The 24,766-nt window shown below is 38.7% G+C and overlaps 1 protein-coding gene across 7 annotated transcripts; it reads left to right on the top strand.

The window, feature by feature from the left end:
* The first annotated feature begins 439 nt into the window (after positions 1-439).
* Positions 440-23,918, top strand: LOC136428649 (E3 ubiquitin-protein ligase NEDD4-like). 7 transcript variants are annotated; one of them, XM_066418326.1, is made up of 30 exons: positions 440-571; positions 670-752; positions 1,274-1,361; positions 2,353-2,391; positions 6,064-6,114; positions 6,404-6,457; positions 6,742-6,803; positions 7,127-7,138; positions 7,664-7,778; positions 8,508-8,686; positions 9,018-9,222; positions 11,087-11,125; positions 12,315-12,341; positions 13,467-13,592; positions 14,583-14,744; positions 15,052-15,106; positions 15,650-15,720; positions 16,427-16,492; positions 16,705-16,871; positions 17,097-17,165; positions 17,520-17,641; positions 17,908-17,978; positions 18,143-18,238; positions 19,311-19,384; positions 19,705-19,765; positions 20,040-20,099; positions 20,495-20,602; positions 20,989-21,085; positions 21,782-21,854; positions 22,023-23,918. In XM_066418326.1, the coding sequence occupies exons 1-30, from the start codon at positions 518-520 to the stop codon at positions 22,123-22,125; spliced, it is 2,589 nt and encodes an 862-aa protein (XP_066274423.1). In that variant the 5' UTR covers positions 440-517; the 3' UTR covers positions 22,126-23,918. The 7 variants fall into 7 exon arrangements, with proteins under 7 accessions (XP_066274423.1, XP_066274422.1, XP_066274421.1 ...); XM_066418325.1 differs by having other exon boundaries at positions 7,664-7,784; positions 9,021-9,222; XM_066418324.1 differs by having other exon boundaries at positions 7,664-7,784.
* Positions 23,919-24,766: the final 848 nt, after the last annotated feature.

Below are 24,766 nucleotides of genomic sequence, written 5' to 3'. Positions count from 1 at the left end.
ATAAAACCTCCTTGGAGAGACACAATCATACGAAGGTTCGACAATGTCGATGTGTACGGAAATATCCGCAAGGAGATGACACACACACAAACGCCTCCGGTGGTTGCGAAATGGTGTCAAGATTTCGCAACGTAGCCTTTAGGTCCTTTAGGTCTTTGTATCTGCCCCAAAGGTAAGTCAGAATCACGTGCAGCAATTATGCAAATTTCTTCCGGCTTCATTCCTTGCGCAAGCGCCTGGGTCGCAGCAGGTCACCACCGCTTCAAAACATAAAGTACTGACATATCGTATGAAATTGAACAACAGTTTTATGATTTGGAAACGTTCACTATCTTCTACAATACTGTATAAAATTTAGCTTTGTAATATTATTTGAAATTTTTGTATGATTTTTGTATCGTTTTGTCCGATACAGACTGTGTACATTTGTTGATACGTTATGTTGCGGTTCAGAGTAGTTCGAAGTTGAAAACGATATTCCCTCCCAATTTGGTAACAGGACAACAAGGAGTTGTACATGGCGGCTCCACCTGTAATAAACCAGCCTATATATGGCTTAGATGAATCCACGGTGAGTACAACTCGTTCTGTAAGTATCTCGATATCCTGAGAACGTTCCGGAGTAATATTTTTTCCGATCTGATACGTTGTTGTCTCGTATTTATCCAGATTGGGACGGAACCTGTGAAGGTGCTTCGCGTCAAAGTGATCGCCGGGCTCAACCTAGCCAAGAAAGATATCTTCGGTGCCAGGTGACAATGTCTCCGTTTATGTTCGTACTAGAGCACGGGAAATACTTGATCCTACATGCTGTTTTCGTGTAGATACTATAAGAAGACCCGCCGCAGTGTTTCATTGGCGCTAAGATGGCCATAAGTTACTGACTGTCGTGGTATTTGATTATGGGGAGGGCCTAGGGTCTGGAGTAGGGGCGTGGACCAGATATAATTTTCACGATCTTCAATCATACCCCATGAATACAAAAGAGAGGATAATCACATATGATCATGTCACGGTACTGGCGCAGACGCCTCCTGATTCAAACGCCTCACGCTCCCAGTAATACAACTGGTTTGCAATTCTTAAATTCTTGAGATATTTACAGCTCTCAGTCACACTACAGTTAAAGCACCTGACACCAATCTACAAGGAAGCATCTGATATATCATTGTTGGAGTTTTAAACAGAATGCAAAATATACATGTACATTGTCGTAAACTTGTTTTCTACATAATGATAATGAATAATATTGTTTACGTTTTGTCTGGTGCAGTGATCCATATGTACGAGTACATTTGTACAAAGGCAATGATCCGTTGGAAGGAGAGGTTGTTATGGTTCAGACTAGAACCATCAAGAAGGTAAGCAGGCAAACTTATGGCCCCATTGCAATCTTGTTGTTTCTTGTCACCTCGTTATTGCCACAAATTTCCTGCGCATGCATGTGTTTGTACTCTCCAAGCAGAGGATTGGGTCCTGCTGGTTTTTGACGTGTTTTTAGGCGTTTTTGTCGGGCTTTCTATTTTCTCTCGTTTCTTTATGTCGCCAACCCACACATGGACAAAAACGCCTAAAAACTGGTCAAAAACCAGCCACAAAAACCCACTCCACTGCTTGGAGAGTATGTGTTTGTGTGTGCATGTGTATGTGTGTGCGTGCATGCATGCACATATGTGTGTGTATTTGTGTACATGTACATCATTGGATGTAACCCTTAATTCTGATTTGTGAAGTATGCAACATCAGATCACTCCCTACATCTTGTGCTACCAATGTGTTTTTATCAAACAATCAAGTGACAAGTTAACCATACAAACGTTTACAGACAAACGAACAAAACAATTAATCCACTTAAGTAACCTGCCAAGCCATCTACACTTTGTTGCACTTTTGAAAAAGTGGTGGCTTAATTCAAATTTGCATTCTTGCTACTGTTGCTGTTGTTTTTTCATACTTTAAAAGTCTGTTGATAGCATAATTGACACAAATTACCAATTTAAAAGTAATAGTAAAACATAAGATTGCTTGTTTTACAACATGTACACCTGTAATTTTGATAAGACTTGCATGAGATTGAGTTTCTTTGGACTAGTTGACTGTATTGTCTGAGTGCATGTTGGGATTTTGCTGTTACTGTATTGAATGGATACACATGTTTATGACAGATGTTTTATGATAGAATGTTTGTCACCATTTTACAGTTTTTAAAATGCATTCTTGGACAAGAATAAAAAATTGAATGCTCATGACACCATGGCCAATGAAATTGATTGTACCAAAATGTTTTGATTTTGGTATTCCATGGAAGCTTATTATAATTTCATTGATTTTGTCATTGTTTATCTCCAACAGACTTTGAACCCAAAGTGGAATGAGGACTTTTACTTCAGGGTAAGCGTATGTAGCATTTCTCTTACATAGATGGCACGTGATCTGTTCTATTGTCCGTTGTGCAAAGATGTGGCCAGTCTGAGTCTGTGTCTGTGTGTGTTGTAGCAGCGTCAAGGTTTTTTTATTGCCTTACTCCTGAAACAAGTAGACCCCAGATGAACTAATATGCATATTATGGAACGATGAAATAGGAATATTTTCCAAAGATGGTTGACCTGTTTTATTCTATGTATAATTGATGAATGCGAAGTGATGAAAATACCTTTTTGATGCAAACCCTCAGCTTATCTTTTGATCAGCTTTCTCTATGAGGTGAGTCTGATTAAAAGCAGCCATTGAATGTCCTCCAACAGACCATTTAGGGTGGGCTCGTATCTATATCAAACATTTGTCCAAATCAGTTGAGTGTGTACTAGTATCACCCATACATTATTTCTTAAAAAGAAAACTCCTATACCCTAAGGTTTCAGACTTGAACCTTAAAGTTGTTTGTAGAAGTAAAACAATTGGAAAGTGTTGTCTGTGCACTTACATGACCCCTCCATATGGCATAACATCACTTTTGGCCAGTCACCAACTCTAGACAAATAGGATTAGTGTTTCTCAGAAAATTTGTTTCTGTTTGTTGTTATGTCAGACTGTTGTGTTTATGCATTATTGGACAATCAAAAACATGATAGTCTAGTCTTCTCATAAAGATGGAAAAATATGATAGTCTTCTCATAAAGATGGAAAAAAATTTTGTATAGATTCTTATTTTGTAAGACTTTGCACTAAGCTGATAGTACAGTCAAACCTGTCTATAGCGGTCACTCAAGGGACTGGCCAAAACTGGCCGCTAAGAACAGGTGGCCGCTATGGAGAAAATGTCGATTAATTGACCACGAGTGACACATATTTTCAGTACCCACTGAGATACATTTATTCACCGTACAGTACACATGTAAACAGGTAAGGCACATTTTAGAAGTTCGATTGTTGTTCTTTTACTCCTAGTTAGTTAAGAACAAAATACATGTTGCTCAGTCGTCACTTACTGTTCGTTTTCGACCGTTTTCAAACATAAAATCGTGGCGACAATTTTCCTCAGTCTCTTGTTGTGGCTTGTGTTGATCAGCATCTACCATTATGCTAATAGGGTACTCAGAAGAAGGTCGCTCTTTTGAGGGCTTTATGTCTTTTCAGAAAATTGCAACAGCCCAAATTTTACATCATAGTAGTATTATCCACATTCATTTTGAAGCTTTTAGTTTAGTAATTATCCTCAGTGATACTTTGCAGCAAAATACATTTAGTATATTATACCTCCGTAACAGTGGTGTCTTCCGTTGACCTTTATGCTGCTACCTATCCAGTTTGTATCAGCGCCATTTTGAAAATTGCGCGAAACACGTTTTGAGCACAATTTGAATGAATTCCCGGTGAAAATGGAAATTGGGCCGGCATTCAAACATTTCACGAACTTACCGCATCAGGTACATGTGTGGGTTGTATTTTCCAAAAGGCTGCCGTAATATTTGTCCAGTCGAAATGCACAGAAATTGTCAATTTTACCACGATGTACAAACGCAAGCCATGTGAAGAAAACTATACTTGACTTCGCGTCAAACCATGGATTTTCTAACAAAGATAAAACATTCTGGTTTTCTTTATTATGATCCTATCCAGTTGAGGCCGCATAAATTTGATAACTGCGTGAAAAAATGAAGATTTTGAACCCGGCGTGCGGTGGCGATGCGGCTTCTACCGGCGCGCCGTGACCGTTATCGGCAGTGTTACTGTACTCGCGGGACCGAAAATCGTCTGGCCGCGACCGCGTTGGACAGGTGGCCGCTATAGCCTAATTCTTAATGCTTATGTCAATGGGAAAAATCCAAGGGACCGACAAAAAGTGACCACTATGGGCAGGTGGCCGCTATGCAAAGGTGACCGCTAATACAGGTTTGACTGTATATGATTTAAAAATTAATGATAACAACAACTTGGTATATTTGGTGATTGTATTTGTCAACAATATACATTGTAACTGACAATTGTAACATTGAATTTCAAACTGAAATATTCTATGTTACTGGGAAGATCAGAGGTCAAAATTTACATCTTGTCATTTGGTGATGAATGTATCAATTAGTGGAATGAAGAGGTCAATAGTACATTCTTGTCTTAATGTACAGACATATAGCTACTGACAAGCACCATCTGTTGAAGTTGAAAGGTTTTGTAAAGGTTGGGTAGTGCAGTACAATAATATCTACTAAATATATTACTGACCTACTGAGGATAAATATTATTACATCATTGTCTGGAAGCTTGACAAACTTCAGAAGTAATGACCATGTATTCAGACACCGTGGAACCTTAACTTGTCCACTAAGCAGTTTTGTCCTTAGCTAGTGATAGATCATAATGTTTATTAACCACTCAGCCTAAAAGACAGCCCCCTTCTTGTAGAGAGCATGCATATTATGTACTCTCTACCACAGGAAGTAATGTGGCACTGCCAATATCAGCAGGGTTATTTTAACTATGTGCAACATCCACCTTAGCCCCAGGGACAAAACGTCACCTTTATACATGCTGCCCCATGTTAGGCAAATAAGGGGAAGGAGTGGCTGTCACATGCTGTATGCAGCATACAGGAAATGTTGTTCCCCACACAATGTGTTCAGTAGCGGTGTAGACAGTTTGTAGCATTAATTCTAAATCATCCAAAGATTGCCCTTAAAAGGAAATGACGCCTACTGCAATGTCAGGCAATTGCACATGAGTGGAAATATCCAGCAAGTTGTGGTAAGGCTTCCATTATAGCGGGGTCATGCATGCATTACGTATCCAGGCATGGCACTCTTGTGTTTTTGTTTTGAAAGGGTTTGTATTTATATGGAACAAGAGGGGATATGCTAAGTTGCATAGATGTAATTTGCATGTACACGTTTATGTTGTGCACTGTTTTGTATTAAATTTCTCTTCTGGTGTGTGATTGTCCATCCTCATATAATACCATATTAAGGTAATCCCAGGGACTTCAGGGTTTAGCTGCTGATCAATTTAGAATACTGTTCAGTAGCAAAGCTTTTGAGCTCTTGGATTTTCTGTCCTATTCTGAGTTCAAAAGAGAGCAGTGATTTAAGATCTAACATAACTCTAGCATTTAAAACAAGTTATACAAAAATAAAATTAATATAACAATGAATAGCAGCTAGAGAATAAGTAAGAATGCTGTTAGGTTTGTAGTTACATCGTGTGCAAGAAAGTATGTAAAATTCGGACTACTAGTATTAATCAAATGTAGGAGACAACAATATGAATTACTGTACAGTACTAGTTGGTCATAAGTCGCTTATGCCTCGGGCCAGTCTTGGGGTCTTTGGAATAAACAAAGAAAAAGAACTGCATCACATTTCATTTCAGGCTACCCTCTAGTATGTACCTGATAAAACATGTTTCCCATGGAAGTTTATGTTCTGTTAACATGTACCGAAAATGGTAACAAAAGACTCATATTTTTATTGTTATGGTGTCAAAATTTTTGAGCATTTATGCTCTTCTAAAAGTCAATATATATGTAGGCCAATTTGATTGATGTAAAAATTTTCAAGTAAACAATAAGATCATTATGTGCTTAATGACTGGTATTACAGGTTACATTGTGACTCATTTCTCATTGTACAGGTTGATCCAAGGTGCAGACTGCTGTTTGAGGTGTTTGATGAAAACAGAGTGGTAAGTAACCTGCAGAATCTTGATTTATCCAATATTGCTTGTGTAATGTGTACTGTATATTCATTTTTCACTGAATCATAAGCTATGCATACCTGGGGGTGCTACACTAGAGATCTGTCAAACCCACAGTTTTTCAAAGTGGCGGATTTATATAACCCAGCGGATTAATGTTAATGGAGGTTATATGTTCCTTGGTTTTTGAGAGTGAATAAAGTATGTAGTGAAGATGCAGCTCTAGACATGTTGTTGTTATATGGTTTGCTCAATTTGATTTCCTGTGATGTTTCAGACAAGAGATGATTTCCTTGGACTGGTGGATTTGCCTCTCAATAACCACATCCCTGTAAGTAGCAGTGTTCAGGAGTGTGTTTTGTTTTCGAACATTTGAATGCCATTATCAGAATTGAATTCTGCATCTTTTTATCTCCTATGTATCCTGGGTTCCTTAGCCTCTTCTCTTCTTTTCCACCTCTTTCCTTTTTTCTTTCGACATTGTTTCCTATGAACATTGTTTCTTATGAGCTGTGTATGTTTATACATCTGTAAAGCATTCATGTATACATAGGTACTTCTCAGTGTGTGAAACCATTACCAGGACTAATGACGTGGTTTGGTGTGACTTTACAGACAGAATATCCTGACAGAGAGAGGCCATTTTCCCACAAGGACTATCTTCTCCGACAAAGAAGGTATGTTACCGTGCAGGCGTGCACAATTGCCTTCTGAGTTAAATGTTTCAGTAAAGTGATAACATGCTTTGATAAACTACTGGGATGGTTAACTGTAGCCTATTGTATTTATAAGATCTAACTTCTTGTGAAGTCCATGAAGCCTACAGTACCGGTACATTACAATTCTAACTGTTGTACATTATGTAGTACATTCAGTTCTGTAGATTGCTACAGACTCAGGGCACTAGAATAGGTCTTGATGAAAAATGACATTTTGTGCCATTCTAAAATCTTATTTCTTTTTTTCCACATCCTGATTTTTACCCCATCCCAATATATAGAGGGAAGAACAAGTGAGTTAAGTTTTGATTTGGATCCACAAATCAACTTCTCTATCATGTTCTGTCAACATCATTTCACTAAATGAACATTTGTAGAAAGATAAATGTTTGGAGAAAGGTACAGTTTTTAGCTTTGGCTAGCTTCTTGTTTAAACATCAAGCCAGGCTAGAAAACATTGTTTCTAAAATCTGCTGAGTAGTTCTCTCTTATGTAGGGAACAGCCCTGCACCATATACCTCATTGTCTTTAAATTTGATGACTTTCTTTCATGTTAATGATGGAGAAATTGGTGTTGTAAAAATGCTGGTGGTAGCACACTTCCCAGGTGACTCTTTTGTGGGCACTATAGGTTTGCTTGGGTGACTTGTCAGTTGGTAAAGCATCAATTAAGTGTGTGTAATACCTGTGAGTGTAATATTAATAAACATACTTTTTCTCCTTTTTCATTATAGAACATAATAAAGATTAAGGAAGAAAATGTTGATATTTTGAATCTACATACAGCTATACATGTATCTTGTATCTATTTTTCTCAGTACGAAGTCCCGAGTGAGTGGCCACCTGCGTCTGAAGTTGGCGTATGTACCACAGGTAGGATGGGCAGAGGGACAGCAGCAGCCCAACACAGAGCAGCAAGAGGACAGGGACGAGGTAAATGTATGAATCGTTTGTTTATTGTTTGTTTGTTTATTTGAACCTTTGTTTATTCATAAGAAGCTCAAATCAGCATGCAGGCCGCTTTTCATTGATTGAGGTCATGAGGGAAGAGGGAAGGGTCAGATGAAATATAACAGAGATACAAATTACGTGTTTGTTTATATTTCCTACCTGGTAAATGGCCTCATGGCGTAACACTCCAGGTTTTGTACCAAACAGTACAGGCTGCATACGTGGACAGATTTATTTGATTCACTCACACCGGGGTGGACCACTACTCTTTTGGATGAGTGTTGTGGGTATTTTAACTTACCTGAGATGCAACTCCACTCAAAAAGGGACCTCCATTTAATGTCCTTTCTGAGGGACGTCCCTGACCAAAGCTAGGTACTGATGTTTGCACCTGAGTTGAGTGAGGAAATTGGAGTTAAGTGCCTTTTTCATGGGGACAATATTGAGACCTGTCGGGGATTCGAACTCAGTACCTCCAAGCTCTCAGTTACCAACCCTAACCACATGGCCACAGTGCCAACAATTGCCACCATGAACATTTGTGAATGTTCAATCAGATAGTCATTCTTCTTCAGTCACTTTCGTCAATTTTTTTCACAGTTCATAACATCAAAATAAGTTGCAATGATAATACATGTACAGGTATACTGGCTGAATACTTAACACTCCAAACATGGGTTAGACTAATGCTTACTTGTGTCCTGTCTGTAGCCTGGATGGGAGATTGTGGACATGGATACAGAGCCCAGACAGCCCCAGGTGCAGGAGTCCACTCCATCTCCAGCCCAACCTGCCATGCCGCAAGGCTGGGAGGAGAGACAGGATGCAAACGGTCGGACGTACTTTGTGGACCACAACACCAGACAAACAACCTGGCATCGCCCTTCAATGTAAGGAAAGAAATACTTTTGCGAAAAAAAATACATGTATGACACCCATTGCAAAAAATTATTGATTGGTTAATGTTGCATCAGACAATTGACAACTTACAACTATGCACACCAAAATCATATCCAGTTGTTTGAGTAACTGCTTTTGTGGCATGTCTGGATGTCTAACCTTCATTGAACTGTCTGAAGAGAGTAGAATCATAATTTTCCCCAAACACACTGTTTCCAAACAGAAAATTTTGTCATTTGAATTGCAGTGAATGGTATACCTTACATATTATCCTCCTGACCGTCTGTTGACTAACTGTCTTCTGTTTCTGCCTCTCTGCAGCAGCCAAGCACCAGGGTTGCTGACTCCGCAGGCTGCAGAGGCTGCAGAGGCTGCAGCCACCGCAGCCACGACTGCACAGGAAAGCAGCAACCGGCAGGCTGCGCAGATTTTCCGCCAGAGACGGCAGATCAGCGAGGACATGTCCACACCTGGCGGGGCAGGTGCAGCCGCAGCAGCTGCAGCGCTGGTAGAGCTACCTGCTCAGGTGCGTAGAGGGGACACTTTTTTGTCTCATAACCAGGCTTCAAGTACAAGTTAGGGACTGTTTTCCCCTTCTCCAGGTGTATGGGTAGCCTGAGTGTCATCCTGTTTCAGTTCCAAGCTCTGCCTTCAGCTACACTCAGGCTAGTGTATGGGGGGACTAGGATATGAAAATTAGCAGGACGTGAGGTTACTCAATACACGTAGACATGCGTGTGTGAATCAACGTGTATTGTCTAGTAACTTCACTTTGTTCTAATCCTTATGGTACCCCAGATATAGCTCCCTTCTCTGTTGGAGACATGTTTCAGTGTTGTGAACGATAAACTATTGTAGTGATGTCTTTCTAAGCCTTCCAAGATTTGTATTAAAGCATCAGATGTAGACACAGCTATTTCCAGTGAGAACAGGTTGCTGACATCAACACCTGGTGCAAAGTTCTCCCCTTAGTCTACATGTTTATGATCTCAGTGTGAGGTTTGATCTGAATACACAGCTTGAACAATGTCAGGATATGGAAGCACTTTTTACAAGGCCATATCAAGAAAATGTCATTAGGAATGTGAAAGGATTCACAATATGTCAGAAATCAGAGTATTGAACTATTTATACCAACGAGAGGAACCATTGTTTTTGTTTGATTACATAGAAATGTTGATTTTATAATTTTGGAACGCCAAATGAGGGGAACAGTTAAATCATGTAACTGCAAAGGAAACTTAACATCAGAGTGATTGATTTAGAATGGGACAATTTGAATCCATATGGCATGCATATGCTACATGTAGCTAAGTTAAGTCTAGAACTGCATATCCATACCATTCACTTTACCCTAAACCTCAAAGCTCTCAGCAGCACTGGCTATATATGTATGCAGTAGTACTCAGAAAAGGCTGGTAGGCACTTATAATTACATAGTACATGGTGTCTCGCAGTTTGACAGCAGGGCATTGTTTAATCACTTCCAGCATCTATAAATGTCCTTATCTATCTGTCTAATTAAGCTCTGTGGCACAGTAGTTGGCCTGGTACCATCAAATGTGTAACATTTGAATATCAGTAGGTACCAACAGGCTTTTAGCAAGGATTTATAGACAGGGCATCCCAAAATTGGGCGAGGGGGGGACCAATCGGAACCAGAGTTCCCCAAAGGGCTCTATGGGTTATCATTTACCTGGTAGCCTTGCATGTCAATCAATTTACATGCTGTTCAAATGTCTGGTACAGGAAAAAATAACAGTGGGCAGTTTGTGGAGGGGGAACACGTGTACATGTCTATGTAATTACCAGGAAACAGGGCGACCTCTGGGCGTCCCCTGAAAAAGAAGGGCCTCTAATTTTCTTGTTTTCTCAGTGTAGGGCGTCCAGAAGACGCCCTGACCCCCTGCTAGCTAATAGTCTGGGTACCAACTTGCAGAACATCTCTTAAAATGACATCAGAGTCAGTGTTTTTTTATCAAATTATGTATGAAACACTGCGTTTTGACTTAGTCTACAAGTACAACAGCTTTATGCTGTGCATTCACTGATATTGATGAACGGTCTCAATGCAATTTAATATGTATTGAGTAATATATAGCTGGAATTTCTGCCAAAAACAATGTGAAATGCATATTGAAATACCTTGACTAAGAAGAGTTTGTTGCCAATTGATCAAAGATTTCTCTTAACGTGGGTTTTGTTGGAAACGACAAAATTAAAAGACTTCACTCTCCATATGCCTCTAACTGAGATAAAGTGAATCAACACAGTGAAAAGCACTATCACCAAAGAAAGTATTCTCCAGGCCTTGATCACATCTGTAAAAATGACAGTTGCACTTTGCTTTGTTTGTATTCAGTAAAAGTGACTGAATGTTGTGATTTTAGATTGCGTCCCAACCTCGACAAGGCCCGCCCCCGCCAAAGGTATGTTGACTTCCCTCAGTAGAAGGAATGAATTTCCAGAAGGAGTGGTTTTTGGTTTGACCTTCTTGAAAAGCTGTGCTGTCAGTGATGCATTTTCTAAGCTTATCTCACCTACCTACTTGCAGGACATCCTACTGTAGTGCTCTTGCATGGCGGCATGGTGTGAATTACCAAATGATGTAACTCATCTTTTATTGATGAAATTATCATAATCCCATGATGGCTGGACTTCCAACTGCAGTTGAACTTTAAAAAATGACAATTTTCCAGCAATGCAAAGTGAAAGCATTGGAGCAAGTGGAATGCCTATATCAGATATTCCGTGTTTTCAGGCAATTCTTGATTGACAATCCTCAAAATTGGAATTACTTTGAATATTTCTTTTGCTCCTTTGTGGCTCCTTTGTGGCTGTCATTATCTTCAGATATCACTTTTAATGTTCCTTCCTTTGAGATAAAACATAGCTAGGAGACATCAGACTGAGGATTATTTAAGCCTATGATCATGAATAGGCTTAGGACAGTGGAAAATTAGACTGTTAGTAGTCGTAATAGTGCAAATGTGCAATCATGTTCAACTTGGTACTTTACTTACATGTGAAAAGTAATTAGTACAATATATTCATAGGCACAAAGGTTTTTCCTTAAAACTGCCATTTTTATGAAAGATAGAAAATATCTTTTAGCACGTCTTGTGATAAGGATTCTTCACTTCCAGGATAGTCAGGCCTTAACATGTATATCCATACCTTCAGGTTGTGTAGTTGTAATAATCTTTCTTTGACTATGATATCTCCTTAGTCTTTCAAAAGGAGAAAGTTTGAGGACAAATTACAAAGCCAATGTCCCTCTTACATTACAGCACTACTGTTATTACTAGCAAGGCTTTCATGATCATTAGTTCCATATTTCATAGAATAAAAGGGGTTTTGTAGGGATACCATGCAAGCCATTCCATCCGTCAATTCCATCCAATTACATGACATAAAAAGACACAAGTATATGGTATTTATATGTGCTTAACCATTAGGTGAAACTTGGATTGAATGGGACCTTATCAAAAAAGTTGAATATCATCAAAAAATGCAATAAAAGAATTATTTGTTTATCTTGCAGTTAAATGATACACTGGTTATCTCCAGATTTTAATTTCTTTTGTTTTTCTTTTCCAATCCCTTTTCTTGGTATAGATCCATCGAATGAGTGTGAGATCAGAAGTAAGTGTGGTCTCCTTTTCTTTTGCCTCAGGTGCCAGGCTAGACTAATGGATGGACCATAAAGAAGTTCAATGTTTATTGCACATGCAATACAAACCTCTTCAATCTGCATCAGTTTGGATGGAAACTCTTGCCTTGATAATCATACCCTATGGGTATTACAATTCAGTGTTTCTAAATGATGTTCACAGTGGCCAAAGGCTAAGTCTTAATGGTCCATGCCTGTGACAATGTTCATTAGCAGTAGTCCAATGTTCAGACCAATTAATGTTTAGGATAATTTCTCCTGTAGAATTAAAGGGAATAGACAATGTCCACATTTCTGATACATGTACTAGTAGTAGGTTCTCTCGACTTTAATTTGTTCATCCTCATTGCAGTTCTCCAGTATCTGTTTAAGAATAGACTTGCGCTATTGCTATCAATTATTGAATATACTAGAGGTGTTTCTGTCTTAAAAGGGTGTGTACTGTAAAAATTGATGCTATATTGAAGGTTGTAAGATAATTCATGATGTCATGAGCAAGAATTTAATTCAGGAGTCACTAATGTGAGACAATAACATCAGCCAAGATACTTTTAAGTGTGATTGACAGCAACAGCATGAAGTTGCATGTTTTACTTTTAATCCTATAATTTTCTTTCTGGGGTGGGGGTGGGGATAGAAATTCTTCCATTGGAACAATTTTCAATTTCCTCATGTACGTTATGCTTGGATTTCTCTGAAGCAAAAAAAGTTGGGTCATGCCAATGCTCCCGGGGATTATTCAGCTGTATTGACAATACTAAGTGGACACAGAATATTGATATACATGTGTACTAACTTGATTATTACTGAGTGAGAATGAGAAATGCAGTGTCAGGTTCTTAACATTCAAACTTTCTTCTTCTAATAGCTGTATTTGTTCATTACTAACAGTCCAGAAAGTATGAACTAACAAATGAAAATGTCTAATCTGTTCCGTGTGAGTTTGCTTCCTGATAAATTGTCTGATTTTTTTTTCATAGTTTGCTGAAAAAACTTTTCAGCATTTTCAGCAGCATCTTTTTCCAGTGTACTTTGCAGATCAGCTATTGCCTTCAGATATGAAAAGATATAGTGTTGATGAATTTTTCCCGTTGCAGTCGCAGCCCCACGGCCAGTCTAACCTGGGAGCAGAGATAGAGGCCCTCCCCCCAGGCTGGGAGATGAGGTACACGGAGGGGGGGCGACCCTTCTACATCGACCACAACACTAGAACAACTTCATGGGTATGTTGTCTCATTAAGTCTTTTTTATTCATCTATTTATTTTATTTTATTTATTCACATATATTTAATGAGTATAAGGCAAAAAGCACAATTGCTAATATAAGGCCTTCTACTTGAGAACATAAATATCATATAATGCAAGAGTAAGACACAATGACAAAATATATATTACATAATTACAAAAATGGATAAAAGTTGCTTTAGAGCCGTTCCTTACGATCCAGTGTCAAACTTGCAAGCTGGCTTTCCTTATACTCCTTGTCTGAAATAAGAACAACTTTTTCATGTTTTTCAATGCCGACACTTAAAAAAATTCATGTGACCCTGACCCATGTAAATTGTAGTTTCTATCATAATGACAAAGAAACCCATGCAACTACAATGTCATACATTCCTCACATGATGTATTTATAGAGGAGGTTTAGATGTGTTTACTTCCCAAATAAGAATGTAAATAGGATCCCCGTCTTATCAGTTCTATTTGGGGAGTAAAGACAGCACTTCAGATGCTAAACACTCTTAGTACCCGGGTGTAGGTACACAGATATTGACAATCCACTCTGGAGTTGGCTACAGACAGTTCCCAATCTGTGTTTGGCTCCTTGTGGTACCATGTAATCACTGGTATAAAGATATAATCCTGAATTATTCCTCTAAAGTATTTATCTGTTTGAGATACTGTTTTGGAATTGTCTCATGGAATCATGATTATTAGTTGGTGATTCCACCCTGGCGTCAAATCAAGCAAAGGTACCTACTGTATATCACTATTCTGTTCCTGACTCATGTATGAATATTTGTGCTATAATTACCTTCGTTGAGAAGGTTATATTTTCAAAGCTTTTGTGTGTGTGTGTCTGTCTGTCACCATGATAACTCAAGAAGCCTAAAGGATTGTCTTGTTGGATGGCGAGACCTTATTGTGTGTAAAACAACTTGTCTATATATGCTGGCTACAAATGCCAAATTTCTGTTGACGTTCTGTTGCAGCATGATCCGAGACACGCTGCCGCTGCATCGCCCCAGCCCCACCGCTCCATGATGCCGCGTGCAGCCACGATAACGTCCCCGGCAGCAGGCACGCTGGACACACCACAAGTCCGACAGCGCGCAGGGTCCAACCCAGACCTCTCCCACCTGGGACCACTGCCGGTTAGTCCATTATTATTATTATTATCATTGGGTGAGCTGACTACTCTCTAGTCGAGCACACAATTGGCAGGGCTAGATTGCAAGGGTCTGGAGCGACATCTTACACTCAAATCAACACACTGCTGTTCACCCACTGGCACCTTACATGGATTTGAATTAGGATACCGGGTACATGTAGTTTTACTGGTAATGATAATGATGCACATTCCTTAGTATATATCTTCACCAATTGTACACTGATTTCATGGTGTATTACATTAAAATCTGAAATCTCACTGAGTGTCATTCTATAAATGTTGTTTTCCAGTCTGGTTGGGAGGAGAGAGTCCATGCTGATGGGAGGACATTCTTCATTGATCACAGTAAGTTAAGCTATTGATTTAAGTATTAACTGTAAATGCAGAAATGTTCATGGGGATTTGATTTCACGGTAGGGAGAAATGGAGTGTTCGCGGTGGTTTTGAATTCGCATTTTGAAACAATAGTAGCGCTACAGTCACACAATGTAACAGATTTTTGCGGTGGTTCTAAGTTCGCAGTTAAGATTTCACAGTGAAAACCGCAAATCTGTCTGCATTTACAGTACTATGATGTTTAGGCCTATACCTCATAAAATTAATATGTGTCAATGAAGAGGTCTCTTCTGAACAAGGTTCTGTTTTTGTTTGTCTCCTAGCCTAGGTATGATTTTCGTATGCCTGTAAGCTTGTCTCAAACCAAAAATGTCCCATTTTCAAAGTAGAATATGTTACTGTATGATTAGTAAGGGTGTAGACGTATATACCCCTTCCCACTGATCCTCGACTACGGAGAACGAGCAATCATCATCAGACATATAATAATCATGCCGCCCTTTTCATTGATAACTTTGTAACGATGTACACATCATTATCTTTACTTGCCAGACACCAAAAACACCACATGGGAGGACCCTCGGCTAAGCAGAGCCTTCCAGAATGCTGCACTGGCTGGACCGGTTAGTCTGCTTTGGATTATGTTTGATGAATAGTGAACTTGTCAACAATTCAATTACAGGTACATCCGAACAATGATATATGCTAAAGGAAGATTAATTCTATATACAGTCTAATCTTGTCTATGGCCAGCAGGAGTAACTTGGATTCAATTTTCAGCAAAATTTAGTTTAACCTTGTTGTCTCAAAGATAAAACTTGGTATGGTAGCAACATCACATGTCCTGTATACGAGTTGTTCAAAGTGCAGACAATTTTGATCTCCATTAGCTTGATATGAGGACAAGTGTTACAAGTTGTCTGCAAATGCAAAACCAGCTTGTTTCCTGATTACTCCCTGAAATGAAAGTGTCGTCACCAGGATTAGGTTGTTAGTGTGTGTTGACAGGGCTACACGATGGATGATTTTGATAGCTTTTTAACAATTTTGGACCTGTGGGATGAAGAGGAGTGTAGGAATATTAGACGGGTAAACAGTGTTCCTACATGTACATGTACATTCTGTATGGTGCAGTTGGTCTCTTGATAGATGTTGTTATCATTACCTATTGTGAGATATGCCAGGGTCTTGTTACTGGTGCTGCTAAATCTGTGTCAAGTTCTTGTTTGATTACATCAAAGAAGATGGCAATTATCAGAGGTGCTCTCTAGATCTGCAGTTGCAGAAGAAATGTTCTGATTGTCACATGTGTCTTTTTCTCCCATGTAGGCTGTGCCATATTCCAGAGACTACAAGAGGAAGTATGAATACTTCAGGTCCAAGCTGAGAAGACCAGTGAGTAATTTTCCATTCTTATATTTTGTTAGTTTGAGCAACCAACCCTCTGTTACAAAAAAAAAATCTTAGAGCCTACATTTCTGATACTAGTACATTGCAATTCAGTAATCAGAATTCTGTGCGGGATGATTTTTTTGCCAAACTAGAAATGCTTGTCAGCTTTAGTAAAGGCATTAAACTTGTTTTTTTTTTGTGTGTGTTTACAACAGGCCAACATGCCCCAGAATCAGAAGTTTGAGATGAAACTGCACAGAAACAGTATTTTGGAGGACTCTTATCGAACCATCATGGCTTGTAAGAAAGCAGACAACTTGAAGGCCAAACTGTGGATCGACTTTGAGGGGGAGAAGGGTCTGGACTATGGTGGAGTGGCAAGGTATGGAATACATGGTACTCTTGTTAGAGTTCTACAGGAATGTTAGCTACCAGTCTATTTTAATAGAGCTTTATATTTTGAAAATTTATACATTGATCCAAGTACTGCTGGAAAAAGAATGATGACAAACATGGTATTGTTTATATATACTATATAGAAACCTCGTAAACAAAGTCATTATGGTAGTATAATGCAGTTGAATAAACTTGATACTTTGCATTTCAGGGAATGGTTCTACCTCCTTTCACATGAGATGTTCAACCCATACTATGGCTTGTTTGAGTACTCTGCAAAGTAAGTTGGATATTTTTCTGTATTATTTGTGAAAAGGTGACTCACAGGTAGTTGTTACTTTTTACTTGTATAGAAGACTTCGATAAATTTAATGATGAATACAGTATGCAATCCTGGCAATACAGGAGCCTGAATACAGATGCAAAAAAAATCTTGCTTTGATAGTTTCATGAATTTTTGTCATACACATAGTTCATTCGGGAAGCCATATTGAATACAAAGTCATTTCACCATTATTGAAGCCGTAATTTTGATGGAAGGGATTGACACATAAAGGAACCAGTTTGGTGGCATTATTGGGGTTTGCTTTATTGTTATGGATGCAGCTTACACCCTTTTCTCCTTCCTTTCCAGCGACAACTACACACTTCAGATCAACCCCAACTCTGGTCTCTGCAACGAGGATCACCTGTCCTACTTCAAGTTCATTGGCAGGGTGGCTGGCATGGCAGTGTACCATGGAAAACTCTTAGATGGTAAGAAGATATAACCTCTCTGATATCCTTTAACAGCTGTGATATCCTTTTTATAAAGTCTCATGCTGACGAATAAAGTGCATTTGTCTGCTATCTCGTGGTACTTGATGGAAGTGATAAACCCTTCAAGATGAAAAGACAACTTACAAGGAACATATTGATAATGATACCTTATGATTGATACATGCTCTAAAAATTGTAAGGAATATGAGAATCAGGTGGCTATTGAGGACTGATAAGTGTGTTTGTTGTTTCATTCCTGGCAGCATTCTTCATTCGTCCATTCTATAAGATGATGCTGAAGAAATCCATCACACTGAAAGACATGGAGTCTGTGGTATGTACCATTTATCTAATCAAGTTGATTTTCTAACCTAGTTGTATCCCCAAAAGATCACCTGATCATGAAATTGTGTTATTTTTGTATTGTGATAAACCTGAAAGTGTGTTATATTTGTATTGTGATAAAGTGTGACAGTTTGTTTGGTACTTCCTCCCCAGGACAGTGAATACTACAACTCGTTGGTGTGGATCACAGAGAACGACCCAGAGGACCTTGACCTCAGGTTCTGTGTGGAGGAGGACCAATTTGGACAGGTGAGTTTTGAGTGTCAAGTTGTCAACTTTTCTTGTGATCAATGAAAACGAAAACCTTTGACAGGTACAGAAGAAGCCACTTAATTGCACCTCGGATAAACGCACCTTCCATTTAATTGCACCGAATCCCAATTTGCAAAAACCGGTTCACTGCATTGTTAGTGACTCCGCATATCTGCACCGCGCATGGTCATCAATGCCGGATAACTGCACCAATTTTATTTTCAAAAATCCTCGACAAGTTAACTGAAAAGATGCGCTAAAATCGGCAAACGCGGTACAAAAGAGCCGATACCTGCCGGTGTAAAGGCGCAATACCGCCAATATGTTTAAAACTGTTTTGAGTAACAAAAGAAGGCGGACTCCATTGACAGTTACGTTGATAGGAATCGTATGGGAGGTCCCGGGCGGGTCACCCGTAATCAGTAACCAAGGAGGTGCAGTAACCAAGTTTTAGTTTCATTTCCTAGTTTCATGGCGGTACATGATTTACGTAAATCGACAACTGCACTCTACGTAATGTAACACAGAAACTGTTATCGAGTGGTATGACGATGTTTCAGAATGCCTCCCCTGTAACATAACGTGTGTTGTAATGCGATAGATCGCATGGAAAAGTGAAAGAATGCAAAATCAAAACAGGTTCGTAGTCATTTCTTTATTTTCAGCAAAGGGTCAATAAATAAAGTTAATAACTGAATAATTTTGTCTGTTTTCTTTATGCTAGTGTTTCTGACTAACAACACACCCCCTCGCCCATGGTGGTGCGGTCCAGCTGGGCATTTCGCATAATTGCACCAGCCGGATAATTGCACCAAAAACGCTGACAAATGGGTGGTGCAGTTAAGCGGATTCTACTGTACATGTATTTGGTTTGTTATAAATTAGTAATACAGTCAAAGTTAAACATTTGTACAACTTAAATTCACACCCATGGTATAAGTACAGTGTTTTCCTTCTTGGCAACAGTTGTGAGCATTTGTCCCACCATGGCAATGAACAGAAACTGTGGCTATGTGTTATGCCTAAGAGTTGTTGTTCTCTAAGTTTGCATGTTTTTTCTGCCCTGCAGATGGTTACAAAGGACCTCAAACCTAATGGTGAGGACATTCTCGTCACCAACAGCAACAAGAAGGAGTACATCGAGTGAGTGAATTGAACTTTTGCCTTAATGTATTACTTGTAATCATACAGCCTTTAAGCCATGCTTTGAAAACACTATGTCGTTGTATCAAAGGCAGAGTGAAGTTGTTAGAAAAAAACCGGTGGCCTCAAAGGGTAGGATTGCCACTGTTGTACTTTGATAAACCATTTCCATTTCATGTTAATTTTATTTACCCAGGGACAACATGTCTCCACTAAGGCGGTTTTCAATATGCCCTGCAAAATCAAGTCTTGCTTTGATATACATGGTGTAGTTACTTTATGATGTACAAAAACTCATCATCATGTTATATTCCCTCCAGCCTTGTTATCAAGTGGAGGTTCAGTTCTAGGGTCCAAGAACAAATGAAGTCTTTGATGGAGGTAAGTTGGCTGTATTGATACTGTATCTTGTTAGATCTGCCTAAGTAGCAATGTACGCATCTTACGTGTATATGATTTTTTTTTTAGTTGTAAAGTACATAGTCTTTGTGAGCTTTGTTATTACTTATTTCTTATTGCAATTGTTCATTTACATTCATTGAAATTCTGCATAATTAATTGTAAGAGTTTTCAAGGGAAGGCATATAGTTGACAAGAGTTTGACAGCTCCAGAACACAGTAACTTCATCTTACTCTTGCCCTCTTTTCCATCCAGGGTTTTAACGAGTTAGTGCAACAAGACCTGCTGAGTATTTTTGATGAGAGAGAAGTGGAGGTATGTATTTGCCTGCTGTGATGCCTGAAGCTCAAACTTGTGTTCTGCTTATAATTTGCTTTGTTGTAAGGTGTATGTAGTTGCTTTATGGCATGTACATGAATGACATACAACATAGATGAGATGTAGAATTATTAAGCATATACATTTGCTGTTCTATTTGGTTCCTTGCAATGAACTTTAAAGTCAAGGATAAATTCAAACTTAAAGTCATTCTTGGAAAGAAAGATGTGCTTAGCTACAATATCAATAGATATTAGGCTTTTTAAGTTGATTTCTGGTTTCAGAACAACACTCAGCAGTTCATCAAGTGAATCAAAGACTATTGCTGTATTCAGCAGGAGAAAACAATTAGTTGATAATTTGTCTGATGAGTTTTGCCTGCCCTCTTCCAGCTGTTGATGTGTGGGCTGGGAGACATTGATGTGAACGACTGGAGGAAGCACACAGCCTACCGAGGAGACTACAGTGACAAACACCCCATCATCCAGTGGTTCTGGAAGGTAGGAATAAACAATGATCCATGAAAATGTGACTTTTAAGCATTTTTCAAGCTCTTCAACCACAAATAATCCTGTAGTCCAAAATATTGCTTCTCCGTGCTTCGTATCTTCACTTTACCTTTTATTAATGTACATTTACTTTTATCCCAGAAATACAGTAACTGTATTTCTGGGATAAAAGTAAATGTACACTAATATTGTATTGACTTGTAATGTCTGGCAGCTGGCAGGATTTTGTAGTCCGATTTTAAACTCAGATGTACATATATAGGGATTTAAGATGAAATCATTTTTCTGCAACAGTTACTGTATATACAAATTTCCATGCTTTTGGTGCTTGAAAAATGACTCAAGAGTGACCAGTTCCCACCCCATGTGTTCCCCAGGCTGTGATCCTGATGGACCCGGAGACCCGCGTGCGTCTGCTCCAGTTTGTGACGGGAACCTCCAGAGTTCCCATGAACGGCTTTGCAGAGCTCTGGGGTAAGTTAACAACCCATGCTTAAGTAACATGAGGAATATCAGAGATGATTGTCTTGAGATCTGATATCACCTGACATTTTTCATTTTGATAAGACAAATTTACATTGTCAAATGACTGACGAAAGGAAGTGGATGCTACCTGAAACATCTATTTCCTAAATCTATCCAGTTGCTTGAGTAACTGTTACCTTGCATATCTTATTACCTGGATGTTCGTTTGTTTATGCCTTTATTTAAACTCGAAAAAAATGCTCAAATCGGCCATCATGGCCGCTTTTCATGGAGGTCGAGATGAGGGCATGTCAAGGGGTCAACATAACAATAAATAACAAAATGCTTGGTCAACCAAGGTGACTCAAAATTACAACAATAATGCAAAGAGTAGATAAGTAATGAATAAACAATAATAACAAATAATAATTCGTCAAATCGTAGTGTCCATAACCGTTCAGTTACTGATGCGATAGTCTTTTGAAGGTTGAAAGAGAAGTTGCTGCCCTAGCGTCCTGAGGTAGCCTTCATCAACATAATTGTCAAATATATTTACGTGTTTGAAAAATACACTTTTGTGATATCTTAGGAATTACAGACTTATGCATTGAAGTCAGTTACAGCTCATGAGCTGAGTTGATGTATACCCGCCCGAAGTAGATCCTATCAGTTGCACTGATATTCTTGTACATCTGTGTCCTACAGGGAGTAACGGTCCTCAGAAGTTCACCATAGAGAAGTGGGGAAATCCAGACCAGCTTCCCAGAGCACATACATGGTAGGTGGTTCACCAAGTGCTATGTTTTACACAGTGAAAAACAGACAATAAACCAGAGAGTGAGTGTGAGTGAGTGAGTGTAATTTGAAATAGAATTTTTTAAATTCGCAGTGTGTATTTTGTTTATTGCCTTATTTTGACCCAGGTTGTATTTTGCTTTACATACAGCTTCAACCGTGTGGACTTGCCACCTTACCGGAGCTTTCAGGAGCTATGGGACAAGCTGAAGATTGCAATAGAGAACACAGAAGGCTTTGAGGGTGTAGACTAATTTAGAGCTGCTTAATATGAATGTATGTAATGAAAGTATTATTCTGGTAAACATTGACTTAGGTATATGTAAGGATTATACTGCCAGCAGCATGAAAAAGTACCACCATATACAGTAGATATAGAGCAGTATTTTTTATCAAATGAATGATAGTCCCTACAGAGGTTTCAGATATTTGCCACGCTCTTTCAGAACTTTGTAAGTAACTGCATCTGCAAAGGAAAATTGTGCATGTTTAAGGTTTGTAAAATAATAATTGACTAAAACAGATTCAGTGGAAACAAACACATATTCTTGTATTCTGGTGATTTATTAAAATATTAAGCAAAGTTATTGACCATCAAGATAACAGAAGACATAATTGCATAGCTTTATCTAAACCATAGGTTTGTCATATTAATTTTTATGTCACTACTGTACTTAAAAGATAGATGATACCACACATTTCAACCTAAAAGAATGGGATCATTCATTTTTTACCCAAATCTTTAAAAGTTAGCCAAAAGACATTGAATGATTAAGTAGAAACTAGTGGATATGGGTATTGTCTGAAACTATGGTGTATAAACTGTACATGCGTACTGTCACAAGTTCATACATTCTATTTGTTTTAGTGAGTTTACAGTGCTATAGACATTCTAGACAGGAGTTTAAAGCCAATCATGAGGAATTGTGTGTGTGTGTATCATTGCAAGTTCCCAACGACTGCAAACAATTTCTGTTCGAATAGCCCAGGAAAGCAATTTAACCCTCATTAGTACAATGTGCTTGTCCATCATGGAAACAAGCTTCTGGGTTCTTGTGAACTGTGTTAATGTGCTTGTACAGGTACAGGTGTCTTGTAATTGGCTATTGTTTTGATGTGGCTGTTCCCTCTTTGTATGCAATAAACCTGTTACTGTTAGATTGTTTTGAAAATTTTGAATACAGTACATGTACAATGTATGAGGTATTAATATGTTTGATGCTTGTGAAGTAGAGTTAAGTAAAAGTAGGTCATTATTAACGAATCTGAAAAGATTATTGCTGTTTTATGATAGGAAGATTCAATCATATTTGTACCCAATCTGTTTGCAACACCTGTTTTATGTCCAGGTAAAATTGTGGGCTGCATTGTCAGATTCAATGCTCACCTTTTGAGGCAATACTGTCATGCCAATCGATAGTTTTTGTATCAAATGATACTGACCTACTCTGCTTTTCCACTTGCCCAGTGTTAACATGAAATGTTTATGGCCATGTGTTGCCCCCTCGTGTGGGACAGCTGAAATTCTGCTTGCTCCAAACCACAGATGGATGTGTAGATGGTCTAAAGGATGCTTGTTTTGCAACTCCCCAGACAGTGGACAGTCTGTTTTGCAATTCACACCTACTAACAAAGTATATGCTTGGTTGGCCAATTTGTTTTAACATGCCATTTAATGTCCAAGATAATCCTAGAAAGCATATGTATTTTCATGTTCATTGCTCCAAAACATTGTCCGAACAAATTCTCTACACTAGAAGGAAGGACAAATTCCCCTTCATAGATTCTCCTCTCACGCTGTTAGTAGCAACTATTTTGAAAAACTCCATGCATAGAAGACAAGTCCGCATAAATTTTGTTATCCTGTGACAAGGCATACGTCAATATCTATTTCCTGATTTATTTCTAATATGTATGATAATTGACACCCATCTTTATTTTTAGTTTCAGTGCAGAGTTTTAAATTTGCACCTTTTGTACATATTGTGTATACATGAATGACTACCATGCCATAGTAATCAGAATAAAGTGTGAAAGTTTACTTTGACCAGGTTTGAGGTGTCTTTTATTCAGATCTATTTGAAATAATATAGTATGGAAATTCAATGAATGTTATTATTGTATGGTTGATTGAGCTACAGAGACCATAATCTTAGTAAGACTACAAATGCATTTTTTTTCATTCTACCAAAGTCAGTTGTGTCTATAGCTATGTCATTTGTATGAAACCTCACACTTCTAAAAAGTATGAGGTTTTGCTTATGTTGGAAACAACACTTTTATCAACTAGATCCACGCTTCTTAAAAATCTGCACAGGTTGGTCAAAGTCCTTGAGGAGGGTCTGCATGCCCTTTTTCGTGAAGCGTTACGAGCGATTTTAATTCACCGTTAATCGTTACCGGCCGCCCTGAATTTACCGTTAAGCGTTATCGGTATATTACTCGTGAAGCGTTACTAGTCGTTTTAATTCCTCGTTAAGCGTTATTTGTCATCCTGAATTCAACGTTAAGCGTTATTGAGTAATTCCTCGTTACGCAGGAAAACGCATTTCAGTGGGTCAAGATTTCAAAATTTTCTATTTTTCACTCTACTAGCAAAGTTTTCGCCTCAAAATTCAGGAAATTAAGCATTTCGCGGTTCAGGATTTTAAGATTTTCCCCGGGTGCATGCCGGGGCTCCGTCGAAAAATATTGTCAAGAGGGCGTCGACCCCCAAAACTCAAAGCTGAAACTCATCTGTATTTTTTCACAAACAGAGATATCATTACCAGTAATATTTGCCCATCGAAATGTAAGGAATAGCGTTTCAGGGTGTCAAGAATTCTCCCCGGGAGCATGTCGCAGCTAGCTCCGGCGAGGTCTGGAGGGCGTGACGCCTCTCAAAAATCAACCTGA

Source organism: Branchiostoma lanceolatum, chromosome 2 (genome assembly GCF_035083965.1).
Source record: "Branchiostoma lanceolatum isolate klBraLanc5 chromosome 2, klBraLanc5.hap2, whole genome shotgun sequence".
Classification (NCBI taxonomy): domain Eukaryota; kingdom Metazoa; phylum Chordata; class Leptocardii; order Amphioxiformes; family Branchiostomatidae; genus Branchiostoma; species Branchiostoma lanceolatum.
The sequence above is the reverse complement of the archived record's forward strand: the minus strand, read 5'-3'. Positions and strand labels throughout refer to the sequence as shown.

Bases quoted from the DNA above. Each gene is read 5' to 3' on its own strand.
- LOC136428649 (XM_066418324.1), top strand. From the start codon at position 518: ATGGCGGCTCCACCTGTAATAAACCAGCCTATATATGGCTTAGATGAA. The intron at 17,642-17,907 runs GTAAGAAGATAT...CATTCCTGGCAG, and splicing joins CCATGGAAAACTCTTAGATG to CATTCTTCATTCGTCCATTC. The intron at 19,385-19,704 runs GTGAGTGAATTG...TATTCCCTCCAG, and splicing joins AACAAGAAGGAGTACATCGA to CCTTGTTATCAAGTGGAGGT.